Source organism: Epinephelus lanceolatus, chromosome 13, assembly GCF_041903045.1.
Source record: "Epinephelus lanceolatus isolate andai-2023 chromosome 13, ASM4190304v1, whole genome shotgun sequence".
Taxonomy (NCBI): domain Eukaryota; kingdom Metazoa; phylum Chordata; class Actinopteri; order Perciformes; family Serranidae; genus Epinephelus; species Epinephelus lanceolatus.
This window is the reverse complement of record NC_135746.1, coordinates 38,462,825-38,486,279: the sequence shown is the minus strand read 5'-3', so window position 1 is coordinate 38,486,279 and position 23,455 is coordinate 38,462,825. Positions and strand designations below refer to the sequence as shown.

The 23,455-nt window shown below is 40.0% G+C and overlaps 1 protein-coding gene across 2 annotated transcripts; it reads left to right on the top strand.

Annotated features, from left to right (window-relative positions):
• Positions 1-1,908: 1,908 nt before the first annotated feature.
• olfcb1 (olfactory receptor C family, b1) lies at positions 1,909-20,049 on the top strand. 2 transcript variants are annotated; one of them, XM_078174098.1, is made up of 6 exons: positions 1,909-2,136; positions 5,873-6,116; positions 9,315-10,157; positions 10,363-10,578; positions 15,103-15,220; positions 16,713-20,049. In XM_078174098.1, exons 1-6 carry the CDS (start codon positions 1,949-1,951, stop codon positions 17,843-17,845), a joined length of 2,742 nt encoding a protein of 913 aa, XP_078030224.1. In that variant the 5' UTR covers positions 1,909-1,948; the 3' UTR covers positions 17,846-20,049. The 2 variants fall into 2 exon arrangements, with proteins under 2 accessions (XP_078030224.1, XP_033505186.2); XM_033649295.2 differs by having other exon boundaries at positions 5,873-6,164.
• The last annotated feature ends 3,406 nt before the right edge of the window (positions 20,050-23,455 follow it).

Below are 23,455 nucleotides of genomic sequence, written 5' to 3'. Positions count from 1 at the left end.
TCACTTTCAGTTTTCTTCTCAAGCACTTTTTCTCTTTGAGGTAGCGTTGTGGTTTTGCATCTCTTTGCAGCTGTTACACATCTTTTTGGTCATTTTATGTCACTTTGTAGTCTTTTTGTGTCACATTGTTGTTGTGTAAGTGTCTCTTTTTTGCTGCTTTGCCCGTTTAGTGTCTCTTTGCAGTTCTTTTGCATCTCTTTGTGGTCGGTTTGTGTCTTTTTGAGGTCATTTTGTATCTTTTTGTCGTTGTTTTGTGTCTACTTGTGGTTGTTTCCTGTTTTTTTGTAGTTGTTTGGGTCTCTTAGAGCTAATGTGTCTCTTTGAGGCAACTTTGTAGTTTTGCGTCGTTTTTTGTAGCTGTCATGAATCTTTTTGATTTTTGTATGTCGCTTTGTGGTCAGTTTATGTCTTCTTGTGGTTGTTTTGTGCCTCTTTGTATTGGCTTGGTGTTTCTTTGTAGGCATTTTGTGTCTCTTCTATGCTGCTTTGCCAATTTTGTAGGGTTTTTTTGTGTCTTTGCAGTTCCTTTGCATCTCTTTGTGGTCTTTTTTTGTGCCTTTTGTTATTTTATGTCTTTTTGTGGTTGTTTTTTTTTTGTAGTTGTTTGGGTCTCTTAAAGCTAATTTTGTATCTCTGAGGTAACTTTGTGGTTTTGCATCTCTTTGTAGCTGTTATGCATCTTTTTGGCTTTTTTATGACACTTTGTAGTCATTTTATGTCACCTTGTGGTTGTTTTGTGTCTGTTTGTGGTTGATTTGCCCATTTTTGTGGTCATTTTGTGTCTCTTTGCATCTCTTTGTGTTCTTTTTGTGTCTGTTTGTGGTCTTTTCGAGTGACTTCCTGGTCTGTACCTATTAATTTGAGTGACATTTTTCAAGTAAAGGCCAGGGGAGCCCCCTAACACCTTGGGCCCCTAGGCCTGTGCCTGGTAGGCCCACTCAGTTATCACACCATAACTAGAGCCAACGATGCAGGACATGCTGCAAAAACTAGGGCAGCAGACGCTCACTGACGGCTCGACACTGACCAATGGTCGACTGTCAGCTTGGTTTATCAGGGTGCTAACATGGTAAATTGTATTAGCTCCTCTGTGACTCTGAACAGGAATAACAGATTGACTTAGATTGCATGAATGGATTGATTAAGAGTTTAGAAATAGCATTCAACTAACCTGGAATGACATGCAAGTCCCAAAACAACCTGTTTCAAAAGTGGGTCAACAGTGTGTCTGCAGTGAACAGAATCACATTAGTGAAGGGGAATGACAAAGATCCATTTGTTTAAAAAGGCAAGTAGTCCCACAGCAGTTTGTGGAATGCTGTCTTTAGCCTGCCAGTGTTACTGGCTCCAGCATCTTATGCCTGCCGCCCTGCTGACATGTTTTCTTGTCCTGCCAGATTTTTTGGCATGGTTAATTCAGGTCTGACAACAAATTATTCATTATTCTAATAGAAGCTAGGCACTCCACCCTCAGACTTCACTGTAAAAAAAGAGAGAGCCCAGCCAAGCTGAAGGCATAAACACCAACACAGTTGTTGCAGAGCTGTCACATGAAACAAAGAGCATACCAGTTCAAAAAGCTAACAGTTATGAGAATGACATTGCTTTTATCAGAATATGGAGCAAATAAACAACCAGCATTTTTTGACTGGTTGATCCAATCACTCATTTACTGAGACACCCACTCCCAAGTGCCTTGACCCTACTTCAGCAACCACAGAAACGATCGTCTTCATTATTCTATCCAACAATTGTGTTAATTAAAGTTTTTATTTGATACTTCCTTGAGCATGCACATAAGGAAATGCCTGCAGGGCAACATTTCTCACATAAAACATTCTTTTCAGTTCCGCTTTAAAACAGGTTTGCAGAACACTGTGTTTAGTGCCTTCCAGATTCCATGTGAGAGACACATCCTAGATGTGCCTCTTCACCTGCACCATTCAAGATGCAGATACTGTGCAGCCTTTTCTCGGCCCTGATGATACTGAGCAGTGTGGATGGATGTGACTTTGCTGAGCCCATCTGCGGGGCTGAAGCCCCCGGGGACGTTATAATAGGTATGATGCTGCCTTCTCATCGAAAAGTGACCGGTCTCCAAGAACGGATTAGACCTGGAAACTTCCAATGCTCAGAGTGAGTACAAGAACAGATACATTAGATGCTATTTATATATGTGTCAAGAAGTATGTCTTGCATTTGAAGTATGTGGGTTGTACTGTTATTAGTAATTGTGAGAAAAAATATTTTCAGTAATTTTAAGAAATGGCTGATATTTGGAATGAAATCATTTTTGGAAACCCCCATTTCATACAGCCATATTCATTAACACTTGATAAAGAAAATCAACAATGTGAACTGTGGCTCATACATTTTTAAAAACATAACAAAATAACATAACAAAATATGAGTGATATACTTTATGCTACATGAATTACAAAAAAAGAAACACAAGGGGCAAATTTGTGTAGCTACATGCATAACTTGATGATGTATATTTTCACAAGTCTTATCATGTAGCCTATGTATTTTGAGAGGGGTAGGTGTCATAACCTCTTGGTTCAGTCTACATGTTTCTGTCATTGCTATGATCTCTTTTTGACTTAATTTGTTCTGTTTTTGTATTTGAGAGCACTTGGGTACATTTCTTCTCAGTTTTTTACTATTAATTTTAACTTGATTGATTGATCAATCAATTTACGAAAAGAAGTCATTCCTCAATAAATTAAAACTATACGTCATAAATAACACATAGCCTAACGTGCCTTTATCAGAGGCCCTCTTTACAAAGTAGGCTCACTGAATTATTAATAAATACCACTTTAATGAGTAAAACTAACAACAGTTCCTTTCACCTCAGCCCATGTTCCAGATTTCACAGGATTTGCAAACTCATCCAGCTAGCAGAGGAAATATGTTTTGCTTTATGCAAGTGGTTACGTCAGTCGGAGGCCACCACGTGGGGAAGACAGACAGGATGCTCGGCCAATCATAGCATTTGGTCCGAATGCAATATTAGTAGTATTTATCTCTGGTGGAATTCACTTACATTTTAGTGTGCCATCAGCTTATTTATAACATTTTAACCTAAACAAAGAAAAGTGTAACATTTCCAGAAAGGTAACTGTTGGGTTAAATGAAAAACACACGTTGACTCTTCCCTCCAGTGGTATCTATGCAGTCAGAGAATTTGAAATATCTGTCTCCACCCCAACCGCCACAATTCAACCACGGAGGTGAACGGAGTTTGTGATGTTCACAGATACCTCACCATTCCTTTGGTAGAAAGTACTTAACCAGATTATTCAGAATATCTATGTGTGTGTACACACACACACACACACACACACACTGAAGTGATTAATGCCTACACTAGAATACTTTGAAAATACTTTTAAAATCTAAAGTGTGACACCCTCTCACATCTAAAGACAATATGACATGAGTCAAAGAGCTTTTAGTCACAGGAGCAGATTTTGCAAAGACTGGGCATCTTGCAGACCCACTATTTGCAAGACTGTTAGCTTCAAAGAGGTAAAAAACGTGGAGAGAAATTGTCGCAGCCCTCGAAAATCCCGAGTGAGTGTCACAGAGCTAGCTAACCACCAGCCCCATCCCAAACAAGGTTAACCTACTTGCAAGTTAATGCTTCTTGAATGTTTACTATTAACCTACAAACAAACTGTACATTTCAGCTGAAGATTTCTAGCTTTACTCATTTAAGTGGTTACATGATGTGATTTTTGAGGCTAGTAATCTGTAGTTGAAACATACAGTTAGCTCATAGGCTAACATTCCAGTAGCTAATGTTAGCTTGCAACTAGCCTATACAGTGGTTAGCTAGCTAGCTATAGCATACAGCATACTTGCAGGGGATTTTTTGGGCTACAACAAATTCTATCAACTTTTTCTTTCCCTTCTCTATTGTAGCACAAATGCGAGGACATGTCAAAGAGGCACTCCTGTTCACTCCACAACTCCACTTTCTCCTCCTTTTCCACATTCTAAGAGAAACGACACAGTCGCTTCAGTGGCATTAACCAGTCCATATTACTTAAGCTAGAAGCTAGCTAGCTAGGGGAACAGCCCATTGGTCCGACATCCCATTGTTCCGACCATATTAAACCCATTGTTCCGAAGTCCCGTTGTTCCGAAATCATCATGATGCCCTGTGGTTAAGGTCTGGTTAGGTTTAGGCACAAAAACCACTTGGTTAGGGTCAGGAAAAGGGGAACTGTCCATTGGTCCGACATCCCATTGTTCTGACCATATTAAACCCATTGTTCCGAAGTCCGTTCCGAAATCATCATGACGCCCTGTGGTTAAGGTCTGGTTAGGTTTAGGCACAAAAACCACTAGGGTCAGGAAAAGATCATGGTGTGGGTTAAAATGAAAAAGAAAGTGACAAACACATAAGCCGTAAGCCTGCTTCGCCTCAAGCCTTTCCCAGCTGACCCAGAGCCGGTCGCGGCGCACCATCAAGGCAGAAATACGCCCGCCGGGAGCCGTTCAGCACCGCGGAGAGCTCCCCACACAACCCGGACCCCAGAGTTAATAACAGGAGGTTATGGTGTTTCACTCTCTTCTCTCTATGACACTTGTATCTCGACCAGTAGCCTACTTTTGTTGCGTTTGCTGATTCTCTATGGTACACAAATACAGTATAGCCTAGTATAATCACATATCGGAACAACAGGACGTCGGACTAATGGGATGTCGGACCAATGGGCTGTCGGACCAATGACATGGCGGGTCCATAGCTAGAAAGAAGAAATCCTCAGCTGAAATGTACAGTTAGTTTGTGGGCTATTGCAAACATTACAGTAGCTAACGTTAGCTTACCTAGCAGCCTTATTTGAAATGGGGAAAGTTGTTAGCTTGCTAACTAGCTATAGTAAAGTATATCCCTTGGGGATTTTAAAAAGCTGCAACAATTTCTATTTTTTTTCCTTTTTCAAGCTAACAATCTTGCAAATAGTGACTTCGCAAGATGCCCAATTTTTTTAACTGGTGATACTGCATTAACTATTATCACATGCTATGAGTCCTTACTACAGTTGATGGTTGAGGTGTATACAGGTGATATTATAAGCCCCATCAGTCATCCTCTCGTTTACAACTAGTCACGAGCATCCATAAGACAGACACTTATAATTCATTGTTAGTCGCATCTATATTGTTTTGTGACTGTTGATATAGTTCATCAGGGAGCATTATGTGTGTTTATGAGTGTAGTTGTAGAGCATTATAAATGCATTATAATTCACTATGAATGACCTTATAAAATAGATGTGGTCTTCATAGAGAGTGTTACCCTTTTAGGTCTCAATGTAATTAATCAATACTGTGAGCACCAACTAAATTCTATTCACCTCTATTGTCTTGAGACTGAGAAAAAAACCCCAAAGAGGACACAGTCTTAGTGCTATTACACTGAAAAAAAAAGTTTATTTGGCAACAATTTTACAATTTATGAGAGGGAAAGATGATTTGTAACCATTTTTTTCTATGATGTATCATTCTAATTTTCAATTGACTACATTGCCTACCTCTTTTCCACTTTTTTCCTCTTGGAGTACATGTATCTGTAAATTGTACTTCTGGAATTTTACTTTTTCACTTATTCGAGGTCTGAGGATGTGGTCTTTTCCCACCTTTTTCCAGTGCTTTGATCTTGATGACTCTAAACAAAGATTTCTGATCTTCAGAAAGTTCAGCTGGAGGTTTCCCCATCATGGTCTTTTGAAGACTTCCTCTATAAGCTAAAACACCTCTAATCAAAATGTCTTAAAAGATGTACATGTGTATACAGCTTGCTTCTTTTGCCTCTAGCACAGAGAAATTAATGTTTTTCTACGTTGTCCATTTTCAGCTTTGATCTGCAGTCATTTATGAGATCCTTGGCTGCAATCCATGAAATTGAGAAGATAAATGCAGCTGGCTTCCTCCCAGGAGTGCGTCTGGGATATTTGCTGTGTGACACATGCTCCTCTGCAAGCAAGGCATTACAGAATGTGGGACCCATGCTCGCAGTCAACAGCTCTCTAGATGTGGAGTGCGACTACACCGACTACAGGCCCAGAGTCAAGATTATTTTGGGAGCTGTATACTCTGAGGTGACCATTGCTGTGGCCAGACTGCTTAATGTGTACATGGTCCCTCTAGTAAGTCGCAAATACTGTCTCTTTAGCAAGCACATTCAACATGTTCTCATCACAGGTCGTCAAATACTGACATTTTCTCACGTCCATCGGTGTGATACTGACGCCGAAGGCACTCTTTGCATCTCCTTAAGAATGACCCTTTCGCATCCGTATGTGACGCACAGTTGTGTCCTGGGTGAAACGTCGTAATGTGTGGTTAATGTTGTGAAATGGTTATGGTTAGGTTAAGGCACCAAGGTTTACAGGGGTGTGACAAAGCGTCTACATTTGACGACCTGGTAATGAGAACAGGCTGATACATTTTACTGCCACTGTCATTCATGATCACTCATTCAGCTATCATAAGAATTTCTGGGTGATTAATGCACTGGTGTTAGCTGTGGAGACTTTAATGTTTAAGCTGCAATATACTACAACAAATTAGGGAAAAATCTGTGGCTTCTTATAGGGAGGTGGGTGATCAATTTGAGGCTATTAAAAGGCAGTTTTTAGGGGTGATAAGGGTCATACATATGGGTTAGTAGGGGCCTGCCATACCTACTGCTTAGTTGAGAAGGCCATTATCAAGCCAGGAAATTAAACTTTCTGCTAGAGAGGCTTTCTGCAGGAAAGTACTTTCACATATGGTGAAAGAGAGTGGTGGCGGGTGGGTCACACATAGTTGTTTCACCAGGATTTGAGTCATGATCTTTTTCTAAACCTAACCATATTGGTTCTGGTGAATAACACTAAGGAAAGTGAAAGTGGAATCTAATGAACTGGTAATAAACATTGAATAGGCTGATAACAGCCTTCTGAACCTATCAGTGGGTGGAGCAGGGCCGTCTTCACCATATCTATGAGGCTTATTACCACTAATAACAGAAGCAATGAACAGATAATGTTTATCACTGAATAGCACATATAATGAAAGCAAATGGAAATGGTCAGCCCAGCTTCATCAAAGACACCTTCCAGAGACTCCAAAGCTGTCATATTTACATGTGTAGATTTTTTTTATAGTACAACAGCGCCATCAGTGCCTGATCTGTGCTGGCGACTTCCATCATTAGCTCCAGAAAAACGATGTTTAATTCAAAATGTTATTGATTAAGACTTGTTCTTGTGATGTATCAAAGCGGGTTGTTGATGTCCATTCCTCAATTACCATGTAACTTATTCATATTGTTTTAGTCTGTAAGGTTCCTCAGAGCAAAAGAACCAAAAGATTGTTGTTTTTTTTAATTCATATTCATTACAATAAATCAGAAACCGCAGCCACAGTGTATTTACTCCAAGATTCTGAAATGCATAGCATAAAGAAGTCAGCCACTTCCTCGTCACGCTGATCGAAAAACTATCACAGTTGAGGGTTGCACATGCAAAGTATCGAACAGCCAGCCGTGACAGATCAGGTACTGATAGGCCCAACACCTGAGAAGTCCTATTCCCACAACGAATTGGCAGGATTTTTCCAATTATATAACACAAGTTTTTTGTTTTTTTTTTAAATATAGCTGCCTAGCTTGCTATAGCATTAAAATAAGACAAATTTGGAACAGCTGAAAGGGATATCTTCGGCATTTTGTCAGAGGCTAGCTGTTTGCGCCAGCTTCCTGTGTTTGTGTTACAGTCAAGCATATCCTGGAACAATCTGAAGTCAGAGATTAAATTGGTATGATTTCCTTGTCTAACTCTTGGTAAGGCCCAAAACAAGCAAATTTAGGGGTTCAAGCCCAAATGGCTGAGGTCCACCTGACTAGATTTTCCTGAGTTTAAATTTTTTTTGAAAAACACATTTTTGACATCTCCTCCCAAACCATGGGTCAGATTTTTACCAATAGATCATTATTGATTCAAGTTTATCAAAAGCTCCAGTTTATCTTATCGCGTTTTGAAGACATTGACCAGTGACGTTTAAAGTGGCGTGGCCCCTTTAAGTACCTAAAGTACCTGTACCAAAATCAGCCTCTAATGAATAACACAAGTCAGACAATAAATCAGAAATAATTTGTCCAGTCATTACAAAACTCCCAGAATATGTTTTTATGAAAATGTTAGACCATGTGTGTAAAACTATTTTGAAATTGCTCACTAGGTGGTGCCAACATGGGATTTTAAAATTTTTGTAAAAACATCTTTGATATCTCCATCTAAACTGTGAGTCTGAATCCTATCAAATTTTTCTCTGGATCATTACTGGACCACGCTTATCAGAAGTTGCATAAAGCCTATTGATATCATATTTAGTTTTCTAGATATTTACCAATAAACTTTAAAAGGGACATGGCAACTGTTGGGCCAATCATCTCGAAACTGCCATGATTTCTCCACATCTGTACCAGAAACATACCCTGAAAGTATAAATGCAAAAAAATGGGCATGGCTTAGTATAAATCAGACTATAAATCAAAAATTGTTTGTCTAATCATTTGAAACTTGCACAATATGTTACATAACAATGTTAAACCACATGTGTAAAACTATTTAAAATCACTCATGGGGGGGAGCCATCAGTTCCAAACGTGCATGGGCCAAATGCAAATTTTACTTTAAATCTGAACAGTTTGTCCAAAACTTACCAAACTATATTTTTAACCCTATGGGCCCGAATGACACATAGTGTGTCCAAATTCACACCTGTTCTTCTCTATGGATTTTTTTTGGAAAGTTTTTGAAATTGGCTGATAGGGGGTAATGGCGTTGCTGAAAGAAAGCACACCCCAGAGCAGGATTGGTTGTAAATGAATGAGCGTCTGTCCAGTTGTCATAATACATGTTATCTTTAATGCAGATGTCAAAAACCGTCAAAACTTTTGATCATTCATGGTGGCCTGAATGCCAGAATCACTGCTTGTGATTGTATTTTTAAATTTGATTCAGAAGTTTGTAGTGGGCTATTGGTAACATTTGTACTATTTTAGTACTATGTTAGATATAGTAATATTACTAATACCACTAAGATATAAAGATGTACTCCTTAATTTTGTCATTTAAATATAAAACAAAATGTGTTGGTTGGAAATTTGGGGATTTGGGGGGATTTTTGGGTGCCATTACAAATTCTAGGAATGTGATTGACAAATGTAAACCATGCTTACAGTTTATATTTATTTTTTTATTTTGTGTGTATTTAAAATAATTTCTGTATAAATTATATCTTCTTTTCAGCTGAGCAGCACATCATCCTCACCAGAGCTGAGTGATAAGACACGCTACCCAGTTTTTATGCGCACTGTTCCTAGTGATAAGCATCAGACCAAAGCACTGGCCAAAATTATGCATTACTATCGCTGGAACTGGGTTGGGGTTGTGTATGGTGACGACGAATATGGCAGAGCAGCTTTCCAGAGCTTCCTTGGGGCTGCTGAGGAAAATAGTGTATGTTTGGCCTTCCAAGAGGTGCTGCCTCATTACCTCGATCATTCAGAAAGCAATCAACGTATCAAGCAAGTTGCCCAGCAGATCCGCTCCTCCACTGCCCACGTGGTACTGCTGATCATTAGGGAAGAGCTGGTGAAGGCCCTCTTTAAGGAAATGATCAGTACCAACACATCAAGGATCTGGATTGCCAGTGATGCCTGGTCCAGGAGCATGACCCTTGCCCAAATGGTTGGCATCAACAAGGTTGGGGACATCTTGGGCTTTACTTTTGTTTCACACAAGAGTGAATCATTTGATAATTATCTCAAGAATCTCACAGCAACCCCAGGAGGGTATAACCGCTTCATTGAAGAATACAAGAACCTGAGATTCAACTGCACCCCAGAATGTTCTTCAAACAAGCCTCCATCCTATTGTCCCCCACCTGATCTCCTGGAAATAAAATCTGGCAATGCATGTAATTTCACGGATCCCCAAGAGCAAACTGATGACTATCTTGTAAAGGCTCTGGATACCAGTGATGCCTTCCTTCACAAAGTAGCTGTGCAGGCTGTAGCACATGCTCTCAAAAAGCTACTAAAGTGCAACAGTTCTTCATGCTCGGGAGAAATTGACTTCCAACCATGGAAGGTGAGTACTGATATCATGCACAGAAGAAAACAGATTTAAATTTGTAAGTGTAGCTTCCTTATAATGTAGGAATTACAATGTTGTGTGTGTTTCTGTCCCTTAGAATTCTTGTGAATTATAGTTAGATAGTGGGAAATTGTATACTACGGTTACCAACCACTGCAAAAGGACCATTTTAATTGCCATTCTCCCCTTTGCTTTGCAGCTTCTTCAAGAGCTGAAGAATGTTAACTTTGAGTATGACAACCACAATTTCTACTTTGATGAATATGGTGATTTTGTAAATTTTTATGATTTGATCACATGGAAAAAAGATGGAGACCACAGAAGCTTTCTCAGGATTGGGAAATACAGTGTCCTTAATAAAGAAATTGAACTCGATATTAAAAATTTCACCTGGCTTTCAACAGGCAATACCACGGTAAGACATCACCATACTTACAGCATCCATTCATAGGTTTGACTGCTGCAGTAGTCAGTGTAGTCACTGTCCTTAGGCAAGGCAGTACCTGAGGCAAGAGAAAAGGGCAAGTGGTAATCAGCTCATTACGGCCCTCATACTTTAAACTGCTTGTTAGATCATAAAACACTCTGAGAACCCCTCTGTGATGGTGGAATAATCATAGCTCTCCAAAACAGACAATCCCTCAGTCATACCAGTGTTACAGAGTGCAACACCTTGAGGCCTTTGAGAGGAGACTGTGCTTAAAGTGATAGTTCAGGTTTTTGGACATGAAGTTGTGTGAAATGCTGACCATCTGTAGCTCTGATGTGACGGTGTCACTACTCTCAACGAGCCTCCTGCTCTGAGAAATGGCCCGTAGCTTACTGGAGAAAAAGTAGCTCTGAAGATATACGGGGGACACGTAACCGAAAGGTTTTAAGCTACAAAAAAGTATGCATGTGTTTTGTTAGACTATTTCACTAATTTTAAAACATTCCCGCATTACGTCAGACCTTGCTATCAATTGGGACTATTTTCTGGCCAGTATCACTCCGCCGTGCAGGGCCGCAAGACAGCACGCTTGCTTCCTCTGTTTACCTACAGCAGCTGACGAGGGTGTGTCGTGAGCCTGAGCCGGTGTTCGCGCTGTAGTAGTAGGTATATATAGGGCTAGTACATCTTTTTCCTCACTAATAATAGCCTACTGGTTCTCTGTTGGAAACAGCCAATGTAGTTTTCGTTAGCCGTTGCTATCCTGCGCACCTGCACGGCGTGGTGATGAACTGTCTTATTGATTTCTGTTGCCGTGCTGTCTTGCGGGCCTGCACGGCGGAGTGATACTGGCCAGAAAATAGTCCCAATTGATAGCAAGGTCTGACGTAATGCGGGGATGTTTTAAAATGATTGAAATAGTCTAACAAAACACATGCATACTTTTTTGTAGCTTAAAACCTTTTGGTTACGTGTCCCCCGTACATCTTCAGAACTACTTTTTCTCCGGTAAGCTACGGGCCATTTCTCAGAGCAGGAGGCTCGTTGAGAGTAGTGACACTGTCACATCAGAGCTACAGATGGTCAGCGTTTCACACAACTTCATGTCCAAAAACCTGAACTATCACTTTAAGTTCGTACCATTATCGCCATTTGTACAATAAATAGCACTGGAACTACACAGACATGCAAAAGACACAGAGTTATCTAAGGGGGATCAGAGAGGCAGCAGGATGTAGCCTGGAGGAGGCTAAAATGGCATGTTTTGTTTTTTTTTACTACCTTCCCTTGTATGGCCATTTAGAACAGGTATATACAGTTTTTCCTTTATATGTGATGGGACAATATATTAGGGCCTGTGTCTACACAGGATTTTTCTTGAGCAGAAGAAAGGTGGCAGGGCTTCATCCCAGCATTTCTCAGTGTTTTTTTTTTTTTGTTTGTTTGTTTGTCTGTTTGTTTTATTTTTTTCAGTGATGGCTGCATGTAGGTTATGTTTCTATGACAACAATATAATGACATCAGTGTTAGCTAGATAGCTAACGTAACAGTAAATTAACAGAGGGTTGACTACATTTGCCGAGAAGCTTACAGTACAGTGATAAAAGTACAACACACTGATCAACATTCAGTGTCCACCGGCTGATCTGCTCCCACAACTGGGCTTTTCTGTCTTTGTTGTGACCGTGGCCTAGGTAAAGGAGTGGCAGTGACATCACCAGGGCCTTTCTGAAAAGTCCAGAGATTTTCAACTAGAAGCACTTAGAGCAGCCGCGCAAAAATGCCGGAGCGTTCTGAAGAAAGATCCTGTGCATGGTGCTTTTGTGCTCTCTAGTCTCTTCTCATTGAGAGCAATTGAAAAAGATGCCATCGCTGAGGAAAAAGATGTTATGTGTAGTGTTGAATGTGTACTGAGCCTTTAGGAAATCATCTGGGGACTATGAACATCCTTAGCAATATAGGAATCTAGCTTGCAGATATCTTTCGCCGGACAAAAAACATTGTCATATGATAAAACAATAATTCTTTGTATTCTGTATTCTTCTCTGTAAAGATGGCTCACATGAGAATTTGAGAGAGTGCCAGTGGCTAGAACTAGCAGCAACGAAAGCCAACTGTTGCGTCATCTATGTCGCCTGTGTCAGTTGCATTTGAACACACTACATGGACTACATCCGACGGCCAATTAGCACGTAGGTTCTGCACCTGCGTGAGAGAGAGTGGAGTGACAGAGTGGTACATCCTGTCAGCCGAGGGGTTTCCTAACTGTGCAGCTGAGCACCACAGCACCTCCACGGACTATTACACCCAGACGGTCCCATTGTTTCCTCTGCAGGCTCCACTTAACTCAGCTGCCCGACAGACCCGCTGCTTCTTCCCACTTTAACCTGAATAACAAACCAGAGCTCAGGGCTCCGGTTGGATCCAAACAGAGAGCCGGGGCTAGCTCAGAGACTAGCGGAGGCTAACTGGTTGTGATTCCCTCTGGTCATGCTGCGGCTAACACTCCGCTAGCCGCTCCCAGCTAGCCCCAGCCCTCTGTTTGAATCCAAACGGAAAGCCGGGGCTAGCTGGGAGGCTAGCAGAGTCTAACTGGCTGTGCTTCCCTCCAGTCATGCTGCGGCTAATGCTCCGCTAGCCGCTCCCAGCTAGCTCCGGTTTGTTATTCAGGTTAAAGTGGGAAAAAGCAGCGGGTCTGTGGGCAGCTGAGTGAAGTGGAGCCTGAGGAGGAAGCCTCGGTTTCACAACAGGAAGATTCACTCGCTACAGGAGCGAGGAAATAAAACCTGAACAGCCAATCAGAGTGATCTCTCTCATTGACGAGCTCCGCCGCCGATTCAACATGCTCAATCGGCTGAAAAGCCGCCGACGCCGACCCCGAAGTGCTGACGGTGCAAAAACTAGGCCGACAGACGCTCACCGACAGCTCGACTTTGGTCGACGGCCGACCGTTGGCTTGGTGTGTCAGGGCCTTAAGACACAGGGAAGCTGTAGCTGTTGAATGCAAACAATATAGTCTCTATAGCCCCTTTATACTGGCTTTTCGCGGCAGGAATTTTACACCATTATGCCGCCTTTCTGTTCTGTATGAAAGGTAAAATCACGGAATAGGGGGACAGAGTTGTCTCGCCTTTAGGGCAGCACTGGGGGCAGTAACAGATGTCTGTATGAACAGGGCAGCTGGCAGGACGGATCATGGGCGGCACAGGTGTGATGTTTTTACAATGTGTTATGCCTGCAACCCTCATGGGAGATTTTAAAAGTAGCTGTTGGCAGTTAGCAGCTAACTCAAATAAGAACAGCTGCCAACGCATATGTTCTATGTCATGCCTGTCACTGTCACAGGCCTGCCTCTTTTCCTTCCGTGATGCCAGCTTGCTGTATAAAATTATACACTGGAGCAGCATGATGCTGCCGTTGTTTGGCTCTGTGTAAAACTGCAAAGGTAGCATAAAGAAGGGACTTCGTAGCAGCACTATAGCGCAACCTCTGACAAGAAAGGGCTCATTTTCCAGTAACAGATACTCTTATATTTTTTACAATGGTGAGGCCAGAGACAGACGTTAATTGGGATGGTTATGACACCCGGAATTCCTCAAATCAGAAACAAGTTAAAGTAACTGCACTCACTGTGCACATGCTCAGTTTGATTGTCTTCTTGCTTTCAAAAAAGGAACCACATTTTAAACTCCTAGAGGAAGTTTCATAGAAAAGTGCTTTTTTGAGGTAGAAATTTAACTTTTCTATCACGTGTTTTTTGGATACTGTCCAAAGATCAAATGCCTGGAATCACTGTTTTGTGAGCTCAGATTAGAAATGGCTAACATGTCAAACTAAAACATAGCTGGTGATACTGAGGCCATTGTAATGCCTTGCTACAACCATCCCTGCGCTAATTTCATTTAGGCTATATTTTAAAATTCTGAAGGTCTCAATACACTAGATGCTAAGTCAATGATAATCAACTGCATGCTAATAGTGAGTGAAAAAGCAGGTCTAAAGCTCAGAAAATTTAAATTTTAAGGACAAAAAAAAACCCAATACAGGTAGAGACAGGAAATTCAGGACTCATCTGATGAAGATGAATTCTGCATTACACATTCTGCCTAGAATGGATGAGTTTCAGGCTGTCCTCAAACTCATCCATTCTAATGTCATGCTGAAACTTATTGGAGTATACTGTTTTTGTTCTACCCATAAATGATATCCTTGCATTATAATTTTACAGCCCTCAATCTGTTTTTTATCATGTGGCCTAAAGATAAAAGGTTATTGTTGTTTAGAAAAAAAAAAGAATGAATAGTCACAATCTTTTTCATTTGAGTATTTGATTGATTAATGTTTTTTTATTTACTGGGAAAATTCTGCAACTGTCCCTGGTCTCCCCTATAAACCTCAGTGTGTTTCAGCTTTTTAGAAAGACAATCTTTAGTGAAGAAAGAATTACTTAAAAATGTACAGGCCATCTCTCCTCAGACTGATCACTCTTGTTCTGTCTTGCTTTCTCAGATCCCTCAGTGTAGATGCTCAACGCCCTGCGCCCCTGGCTGGGTAAAGACGATCTTGAATGTATCCTGCTGTTACAACTGCACCCTGTGTGCAGAAGGGACCTATTCAGATGACTATGGTATGCCTGAATGACTAACTGACTTCAATGTTAAAGTTTAGCTTCAAGTATCCTCATAGAATGGGGACCTATTCAGATGCCTATGGTATGCTTGACTGACCAATTGATTTTAATGTTATAGTTTACCTTCAAAATCAAAGTATCCTCATAGAATGGTTTGTAGGATATCCTACGAATGAGTGTGAGTGCATCATTTTATGTAGGAAAACGTACAAATATCCTATCAAAATATAAACCGACTTGAGACAACAGGTCTCTGAGAGGTGAAATTTTGGCTGTGCCTGTATGCTTGGCCAACATTTGAATAATGCTGTTTATATGAGGTCTGTTTTCAAATAAAAAGAGAGTGCTGAGGTCTGCCAGACGGCTGCCGGGGCTGACCACAGCCACTCTAGACAATTCTTGTAATAATTCCATCTTACATGGTGCAGCATGTTTTCAGAAGCACCCAAATAGCAAAGAAAAATATGGCCCTCATCTATTTTTGACAGAGCCATGGTGGGTTGCAAAAGCAGATCCAGTTTTCCTGCTCATTGTTTATAGCTGGACTTTTAACTCTGCCTGTAGGCTACAGCATAACAAAGTAGGAAATAATAACCGTGGCTGAGGAGGTAGAGCGGGTCATCCACTTATCAGAAGATCCCCAGCTTTTCCACTCTGCATGTTGAAGTATCCTTGGGCATGACACTGAGCCCCGTGTGAGTGCATGTGAACTGGTTCACTGAGTAGCAAGTGGCACCTTATGGTAGCCTCAGCCACCAGTGTATGAATGTGTATGTGTGAATGGGTGAATGTCATGTAGTGTAAAAGTGCTCTGAGTGGTCACACGACTAGAAAGGCCCAATACAAGTGCAAGTCCATTTACCATAAAAAAAAGACATAATTTATTTACATAGCGACCTACTAGAGTAGAGGCACAAATATTAAGAAAAAAAATAACCAAATCAACAAAATCTGCAAGTCTGCAAAATTGGGCAGGCAAAACACTCCACTTCTTAAATGTTACCAGGTGTGGTATGACACCATGTGGCAGATGGAATAAACTGGGTTGCAGCGATGGTGGCCGGAATGTGGCACAGCTATGGCTGGTGGAATTGTTACCTTGCAGTCAAGATAGTGGTGAAGACAACAAAAGCAATTGACACACTCACTGTGTATTGACCAAACCATTTTATGGATGGCAGTTTTTGAACCATGACTAAGACCAAAATGTGGCTTGCAACACTAAGGCTTGTTGTTTTTAGCTGATTTCCAGAAAACTACCAACCATTAAGAAGAGCCAGGAGTGATGGTACAAACAGTTAACCGGCCATAATTGTGAATCAATGTAACCACAATGGAGCTTTGACCATACAGTCATAAATGCATAAACAAACATAAGGCTACTTGGTCCAGTAGTTTGCGAGATTAGCTGTGGACAGATAGATACATACACTCATACACACAATGGCCTTATTTTGGCTAATATGTTCATCACCATTTTCTCTAACAGATCTCCATATCTGCAAAAAGTGTCCGAATGGAACCTGGTCTCTCAAGGGTTGGACTCAGTGCAAGCCAAGATTGGAGTCCTACATGCGATGGAGCGATCCTCATCCCATCGCCATGATGGCTGCTGCAGGCTTTGGCACCTTGCTCTTGATAGTTATCTTCATTATCTTTTTGGTGTACAGAAAGTCCTCACCCATGAAAAGAGCGGAGGTGAGATTGTCCTGTGTGATGATGGCTGGTCTGTCAGTGAGCTTCGCAAGTGTGATATGTTTCATGGGCAAGCCCAATGTACATCTCTGCCGGGCCCGCCAGGTAATGTATGCCATGGGGTTCACCCTGTGTGTCTCCTGTATCATAGTCAAGGCCTTTCGTACCATTCTGGCTTTCCTTCCGTTTGGTCAGCTGACGAACCAAGGACTACACAAACTTTACCGACCACCTCTAATTGTCATCGTCATAACCTCTCTCCAGGGGATCATCTGTCTTCTCTGGCTGATCTTTGATTCTCCTGATATTGATGACACACCTCCATCCCCACAAAGCATGATGAAACTACTGCAGTGTAGTGAAGGTGCCACATACATAGGTTTTGGCATTATGTTGAGCTACATAGCTCTCCTAGCATTTGTTGGCTTCCTGCTGGCCGTCAAAGGCAGGAAGGTTCCTCAGGAGTTTAGCGAAACAGGCTACATCATTTTTAGCATGCTGATGTACTTGTTTGTATGGGTATGTTTTGTCCCAGTCTATATCACCAACAGTGAACAAGGCACTTCTGTGCAGGCTTCAGCCATTCTAGTGTCTAGCTATGGCATCATCTTCTGCCATTTCTTACCCAAGTGCCACGAAGCACTTTGGGGGTCAAACACAGATACACTGGAGAAGATTCTGAGGAGATGGCGAGTCTTCTCCAGCCCAAATGTCGATTTGGAGACAGATATAGATATCTCTGGAAACACTACACACCCAAAAAAGAATGAGAGGTTTTCCATATCAAGTACAACAACTGAACTAGGCGAGGACAGCCCCGTTTTGGTGCCGGTTGACATGTCTATGTCCAAGCCTATCCATGCCTACCATCTGCCTAATAGGTTAGGAACAAAATTAATACAGAGATGTAGGAGTGTGTCCTGCTAATACTGGTTCCAGGAAAATCTGATATGTATTGCACTGATATTTTTTTTATACCTTTTCCCTTTTTTAGAGCCAATGTTTTTTTTAAGATTGTTTATACTGTAAATCCATGTAAAGTTTAAATTTGTTTTCTGCTGAAAACTGTTGTATTCTTTATTGTACAGAGAACCAAATATGACTCATTTATATTGTGAACAACTTCAGGAGATATTAAAGTCAAACATAAAGCATGTGCACCATTTTTCCTTCATTACAACCCATAAGTCAGCTGTTTAACAGATCAACAATGTAATTACTGTAGGTGAGCTGGATAACTTGTTGCTTCCTCACTGGCTACAAACATGGAGAAAAAAAACAACATCTGCAGAACATCATAATGTCCACACAACATAAAACTCTAACGTCATTAAACATTTAAGTATCGTGAACCCAATTTTCATTCCAACTAACATTTAACATCTGTTCAACGTAAGAGTCCAAAGTCTATTTGACATCACATCGACATCTAGTGCCAACTGGGTTAACATGGTCTTCTTTGTGGCAAGGTGATGTGAATTTGCTAAGAATCTCAAAAGCATGCACTCTTTGTGGCTAGGCCACATAGATTGATACAAGCCGAGTGGATGTTCAGATCTAAAACAACCATGTGTTAAAACAATGCACATTGGTCGGGGAGTATTACTTAACGTACTGGTGAGACAAATACATGCAGGAAGTCCAGTTAGAGTAACAGATTAATGCATTTAAAGGATTTTAGAGGCCCTTTGGTAAGCTGTTTTAACCAGTGCTGTAGTGGTAGTTGATGAGGTGGGTGTACCACCAGGTAGATGGGAAGGTTTGCATTTAATTTGCATTTCAGATATCTACAGTTCAGTTGTTAGTATTCATAAATTTAATTTCAGATATCCAGAATGAAAAACCATTCCAGATATTCATAATGTAATTTTGAACATCCAAAATACATTTTAACAAGTAAACATGTTATTATCCATATCCACAATTGGCATTACGACTATAAATTGCAGATTTCCAAAAATGTATTGTGGATATCTGCTAAAATAACATTATGGATATCTGGAAAGGTTTTCACTTTGGATATCTGAAATTACATTTATGACTAGTAACAATATGGGAAGCCATTTTAACATTTGATTTGTAGCAGTGACAGAAATTGTACATATTACCAGTTGCTTTTTGACTAGTTAGAATTCCAAGCCAACATATCCATAATGTAATTTTGACTAGTAAGAATTGAACTTTAGATATTTAGATTTCCATTTTTGTTATCTGTAATGTAAGAACAATTGAAGATATTTATAATGAACATTGCCACTAATAGCAATTCAATTGTTGGTAACAGTGTATATTTCCACTACAGAGAATTTAATTGTTGAAATAAAGAATTCACATTTTGACTAGTGAATATTGAGTTGTAGCATTTATTTGCAAGTCATCAAAATTTCAAAATGGATATGTTAACATGTAATTAGAACCCATCAAAATTAAATTATAGGTATCTGAGACTAATAACGCATGGACCTATACTCAAAAAACCCTGCTCCACATTGCTGCTAGGGGTCAGAAACCCTACAGCCAATCTTTAACAGACACCAAAGACTGCACAACAGTTTGTAATTCAAAGACACCCATTCATGTCGCAAAGTAATTCCACCAGGAATATGGGCTTGCATGTATGTGACTAGCCAACTCAACATTTTGGCAGCGTTGACTCATAAAAGTAGGAAGGGTGTCATCTAAATTACAAAACTAGAATTACTTCCTTGTGGTTGTATGCCTCCACCAACCAGTCAAGTTTCAATTTACAGTCACATCTGTCCAGACTCATAAAGAGAAAAGGAAGGAAGGAATTAAATAAAATGTTTTAAGTGTAATTTTGGTGAAATGGAAATCACTGTATTGCCATGTTTGATTCCAATGAATGATTTCCAGTCAGAAACATGCTGTCTTCACTAAAGGATATTTTTACACAGAAGTATGAGAGAGAGCATCATCACATGGTGACTTGACTAATCTGAAAAGCCCTTTGGTTGCCTTTGGGTATGAAATGTCCTACATTAATACATTTGATCTTGCCTTGCCTTGAAATGACAGAGGATGCCATGTGCTGTACAGATTGCAAAGCACCTTGAGGCAATTTTTTGATTTGTGAAACAGGGATACTCATGAATAAAACTGATGTGAATTGACTTTTTCAAGCTTTGTTGTTGTTGTTCTTGTTCTGCTGTATGTCTGTTAGTGTGTAAGTTCATTGAGGGAAACACTAAAAAAAAAACCCTTCAATGTGTTCACAAACAAAATTTTAATCTCTATGATCTGAACTTTAGAGTGTGAACTTGCACAACACTTTCATTTAACCAAAAAGCTGAATGAAGATAAAACTGAACTTAACCAAAATATTATTCTATTATTACCATAACATTATTAATATAATTATAAAATATAACAATGAAAAGTCAATCCCTGCAGGGGTGCCTTCTGTACATTGTGCTGACCATACTATAGATTCATACAAAGATGCTGATGCCTCTACACAACAATAAATAGCTCCTGATATCCCTGACGTGACCTCTGTCCTCAGGGGGGAAGTCAGCTTCAGAGTTTTATGGCGCTGTTGTTGTGCGAGCCTGAGAGAAATAGCTGGAACAGCATAGCCACCTGAGACTGTTACACAACTGTCAGTCAGTAGGCACTACTGATCTCTTCAGAGGTATTAAGGTGGCTTGTCCTGCCAACACACAGACACACTGCCCATGCTCGACTGCAACTGGTGGCATGTCCTCATTGTTAAGACTACATGAGAAAACACAGCATTTTCTCTCTGATTACAGCCCCTATTGTCCAACATCCAAATCTGATCTTTTCAAAAACAGTGACGTGACTGTCAGCCTTCACAGAAATGGTTGAAGACTTCCTTGTAGATATTGCAACATCTACCCCTCCACCTGACTTAATCTTTGCAAGGTGCTGGAAACATAGATGAGTCTAAAGTGGTAGAAAAGATTCCCGCACACTTACATCTATGCAGTGCTTCACTTTACTCCGAGCATTATTGCCTGAAACTATTAGTTATAGTTAACAACCCTCTCCAATCCAGCATTTTTCCAAAAGCTTTGAACACTGCAGTAATAAAGTCTCTTTAAAAACAGTCTTTATGCTAATGCATTAAATAACTATCGATATATGTAAAAAGCCACCATTTTTAGCTGAGGTTATTAAAAATGTTGGTCACCATCAACCTGTAACTGTTTAACATTGCTTTGATAAGTTAAAATCAGGATTTAGGCCCTATCATGGCACCAAGACTGCCCTCATAAAGGTACTTAAAGGTCACAAAGGTCTTAGAGATTGTATCTTAGTGCCACTTTCGACACTATGGACAACATATCCTCATACCATGCTTCGTATGATATCCTATGAAAATGCACACACAAAAGTTGGTATGTTGTCTTTCGACTTAGCAGCCCATTAATGATGTTACGTCTTTAATGTAAAGTTATATAATTGTAGTAGTTACAGAGGTTAGGTTTAGGGAAGTTCTTCGACAACTACAACTTATTCAGAATGCTGCTGCCAGGGTCATGACAAAAACTGAAAATATATTCTAGCTCTGGGCCTAAATACATACTATCTGATATGCTTGTGCCAAATGAACCTCCAAGAACCCTAAGGTACACCTAGGGCTGGCCCACTGGTCGCTCCAAGATTTAAAGCAAAACATGGTAAAGGAGCTTTTTGTTATCATGCAACACAGACCACTTTCAAGTCAAAGCTAAAAAAAAAAACAAGAAATCCTATTTTAAACTGCATAATCTGCCTATTAATTGTTTTCCATTTAATTTACCTGTACATCTAAATATGGGAGAACTTAATGTGCTTTTTTATTTATGCAATTATCTTATTTTAATTAAACTTGACTTAAATTGCACAGGCTTACTTCTAAAATGTTGTTCCTCTTGTATCGCTTGCAAGCACATCTTTCACCTTTGTTGTATTACTATTATCCTGTTAAGCACACTGAATTGCCGTGGTGTATGAATGTGCTGTACAAATATATTTTTCTTGCCTTGCTTTTGGTCTATCAGACCTTCATCAGAACTTATATCCTATATAAGTAAAGATGTATACTCTGATGAAGGTCTGATAGACTGAAAGCTCAGAATAAAGTAAAATACTGCATACATGTAAGCGTGCAGAAATCTTTCCTCCCAGTTTGAATACTTCCTTGTATCAGCAATGATAGGAAGCCAACATGCTGTACTTTCCATCTCTCTGTGAATGCCCATTCTGTAATTCAACAGTCAAAGTCACAATGCAGCTATTGTGACAGTGCCTCTCTGTTTGTGTTACTGGGAGGATGTGCCAATATAAACTAAAGATTTACCGTAATCAAGTGTTGCAATGCAAGAATGCAGACGTTATCTTTTATCCAATCAGAAGATAGCATTTCTAATCTCAATCAGATCACTTTTTTTACACCTGTGCATGTGTCTAAGAACGCAAGATACAGTATGTCAGTTGCAATACCTGGATTATGTGTGATTATATTGGGAGCTCTAAAACTTTGTCGTTTTTGGTACCACTGGGTTTTTTTCCTGTATAAATTTATATTTTCCTGTATATGTGTTTCAAACATGTGATGTTTCAGTCCTATCTTTGTAGGGTGTTGACAGGGTTTGATGCATGTTATAAACGTAGCTTTTTCAAAATGTGAAACTGTGAAAATCGATTTTTGTTACCTCTGTTGCATATGGGCTTTTTAATATGCTACAAGACATATTGAGAGCAAAATAAGCAGTGAATGCCCTGACTGAGCTATTTTGGCTTGGAACTGAAGTGTGCCAATAACAACCTAAAAAACATGCATTCAGACTTCCAGGGTTCTTTACATCACAACCTTATTACAACACAAGTCCTGCAAGCTAGTTTTAACTTTCACTTTAATTTGTCAGAGTTGACGATCAGGAACAGGCAGTTCTTAAGCATGAAGTCCTCAACTTAAGCAGGCAGTTGTCATGCACTGTTTGTACATTTTCCCATGAAAAGTAATGCACCACAATTCTTACATATCCCATGTAGTTATGAACCAGCGATATGTACATAATGTTTTGGAAGTCTGTGATCACTTGACTAATGCACTGATAGAGTAAAGAAGGAAGCAGTCCGTTAATTAGGCAGGTTTGGGTGGTGGAAGGGTCACAAAACACAAGACTTTCCCCCAGAAATGGAACGATTTGAACTTTAAGTAAACTTTGACTTATTTTAAGGTGCGTCATCACCATGTTTCTTTTCCTGTTGCTAACGATGTCAACATTTACCTGCCTAAACCTAACCTACATAACTTTATATTAATTAGGTATATTTCCATTGAGTGTGTAACGTCATATGTGGGACATCAATTCCTAGGTTATCAAACAAACCATTGTTTGCAAATACATTGACTTAAGTAATTAAGTATACCGAGATTATTATTATGCTATATTGGTGTGTTGGGAAGCTTCATTAAAAACCATTCATATGTTATGATTATAAATCTTAAGTAAAAGTAACAAGTAACTATACATGTCAAATAAATATAGTGGAGTTTGACAAGTC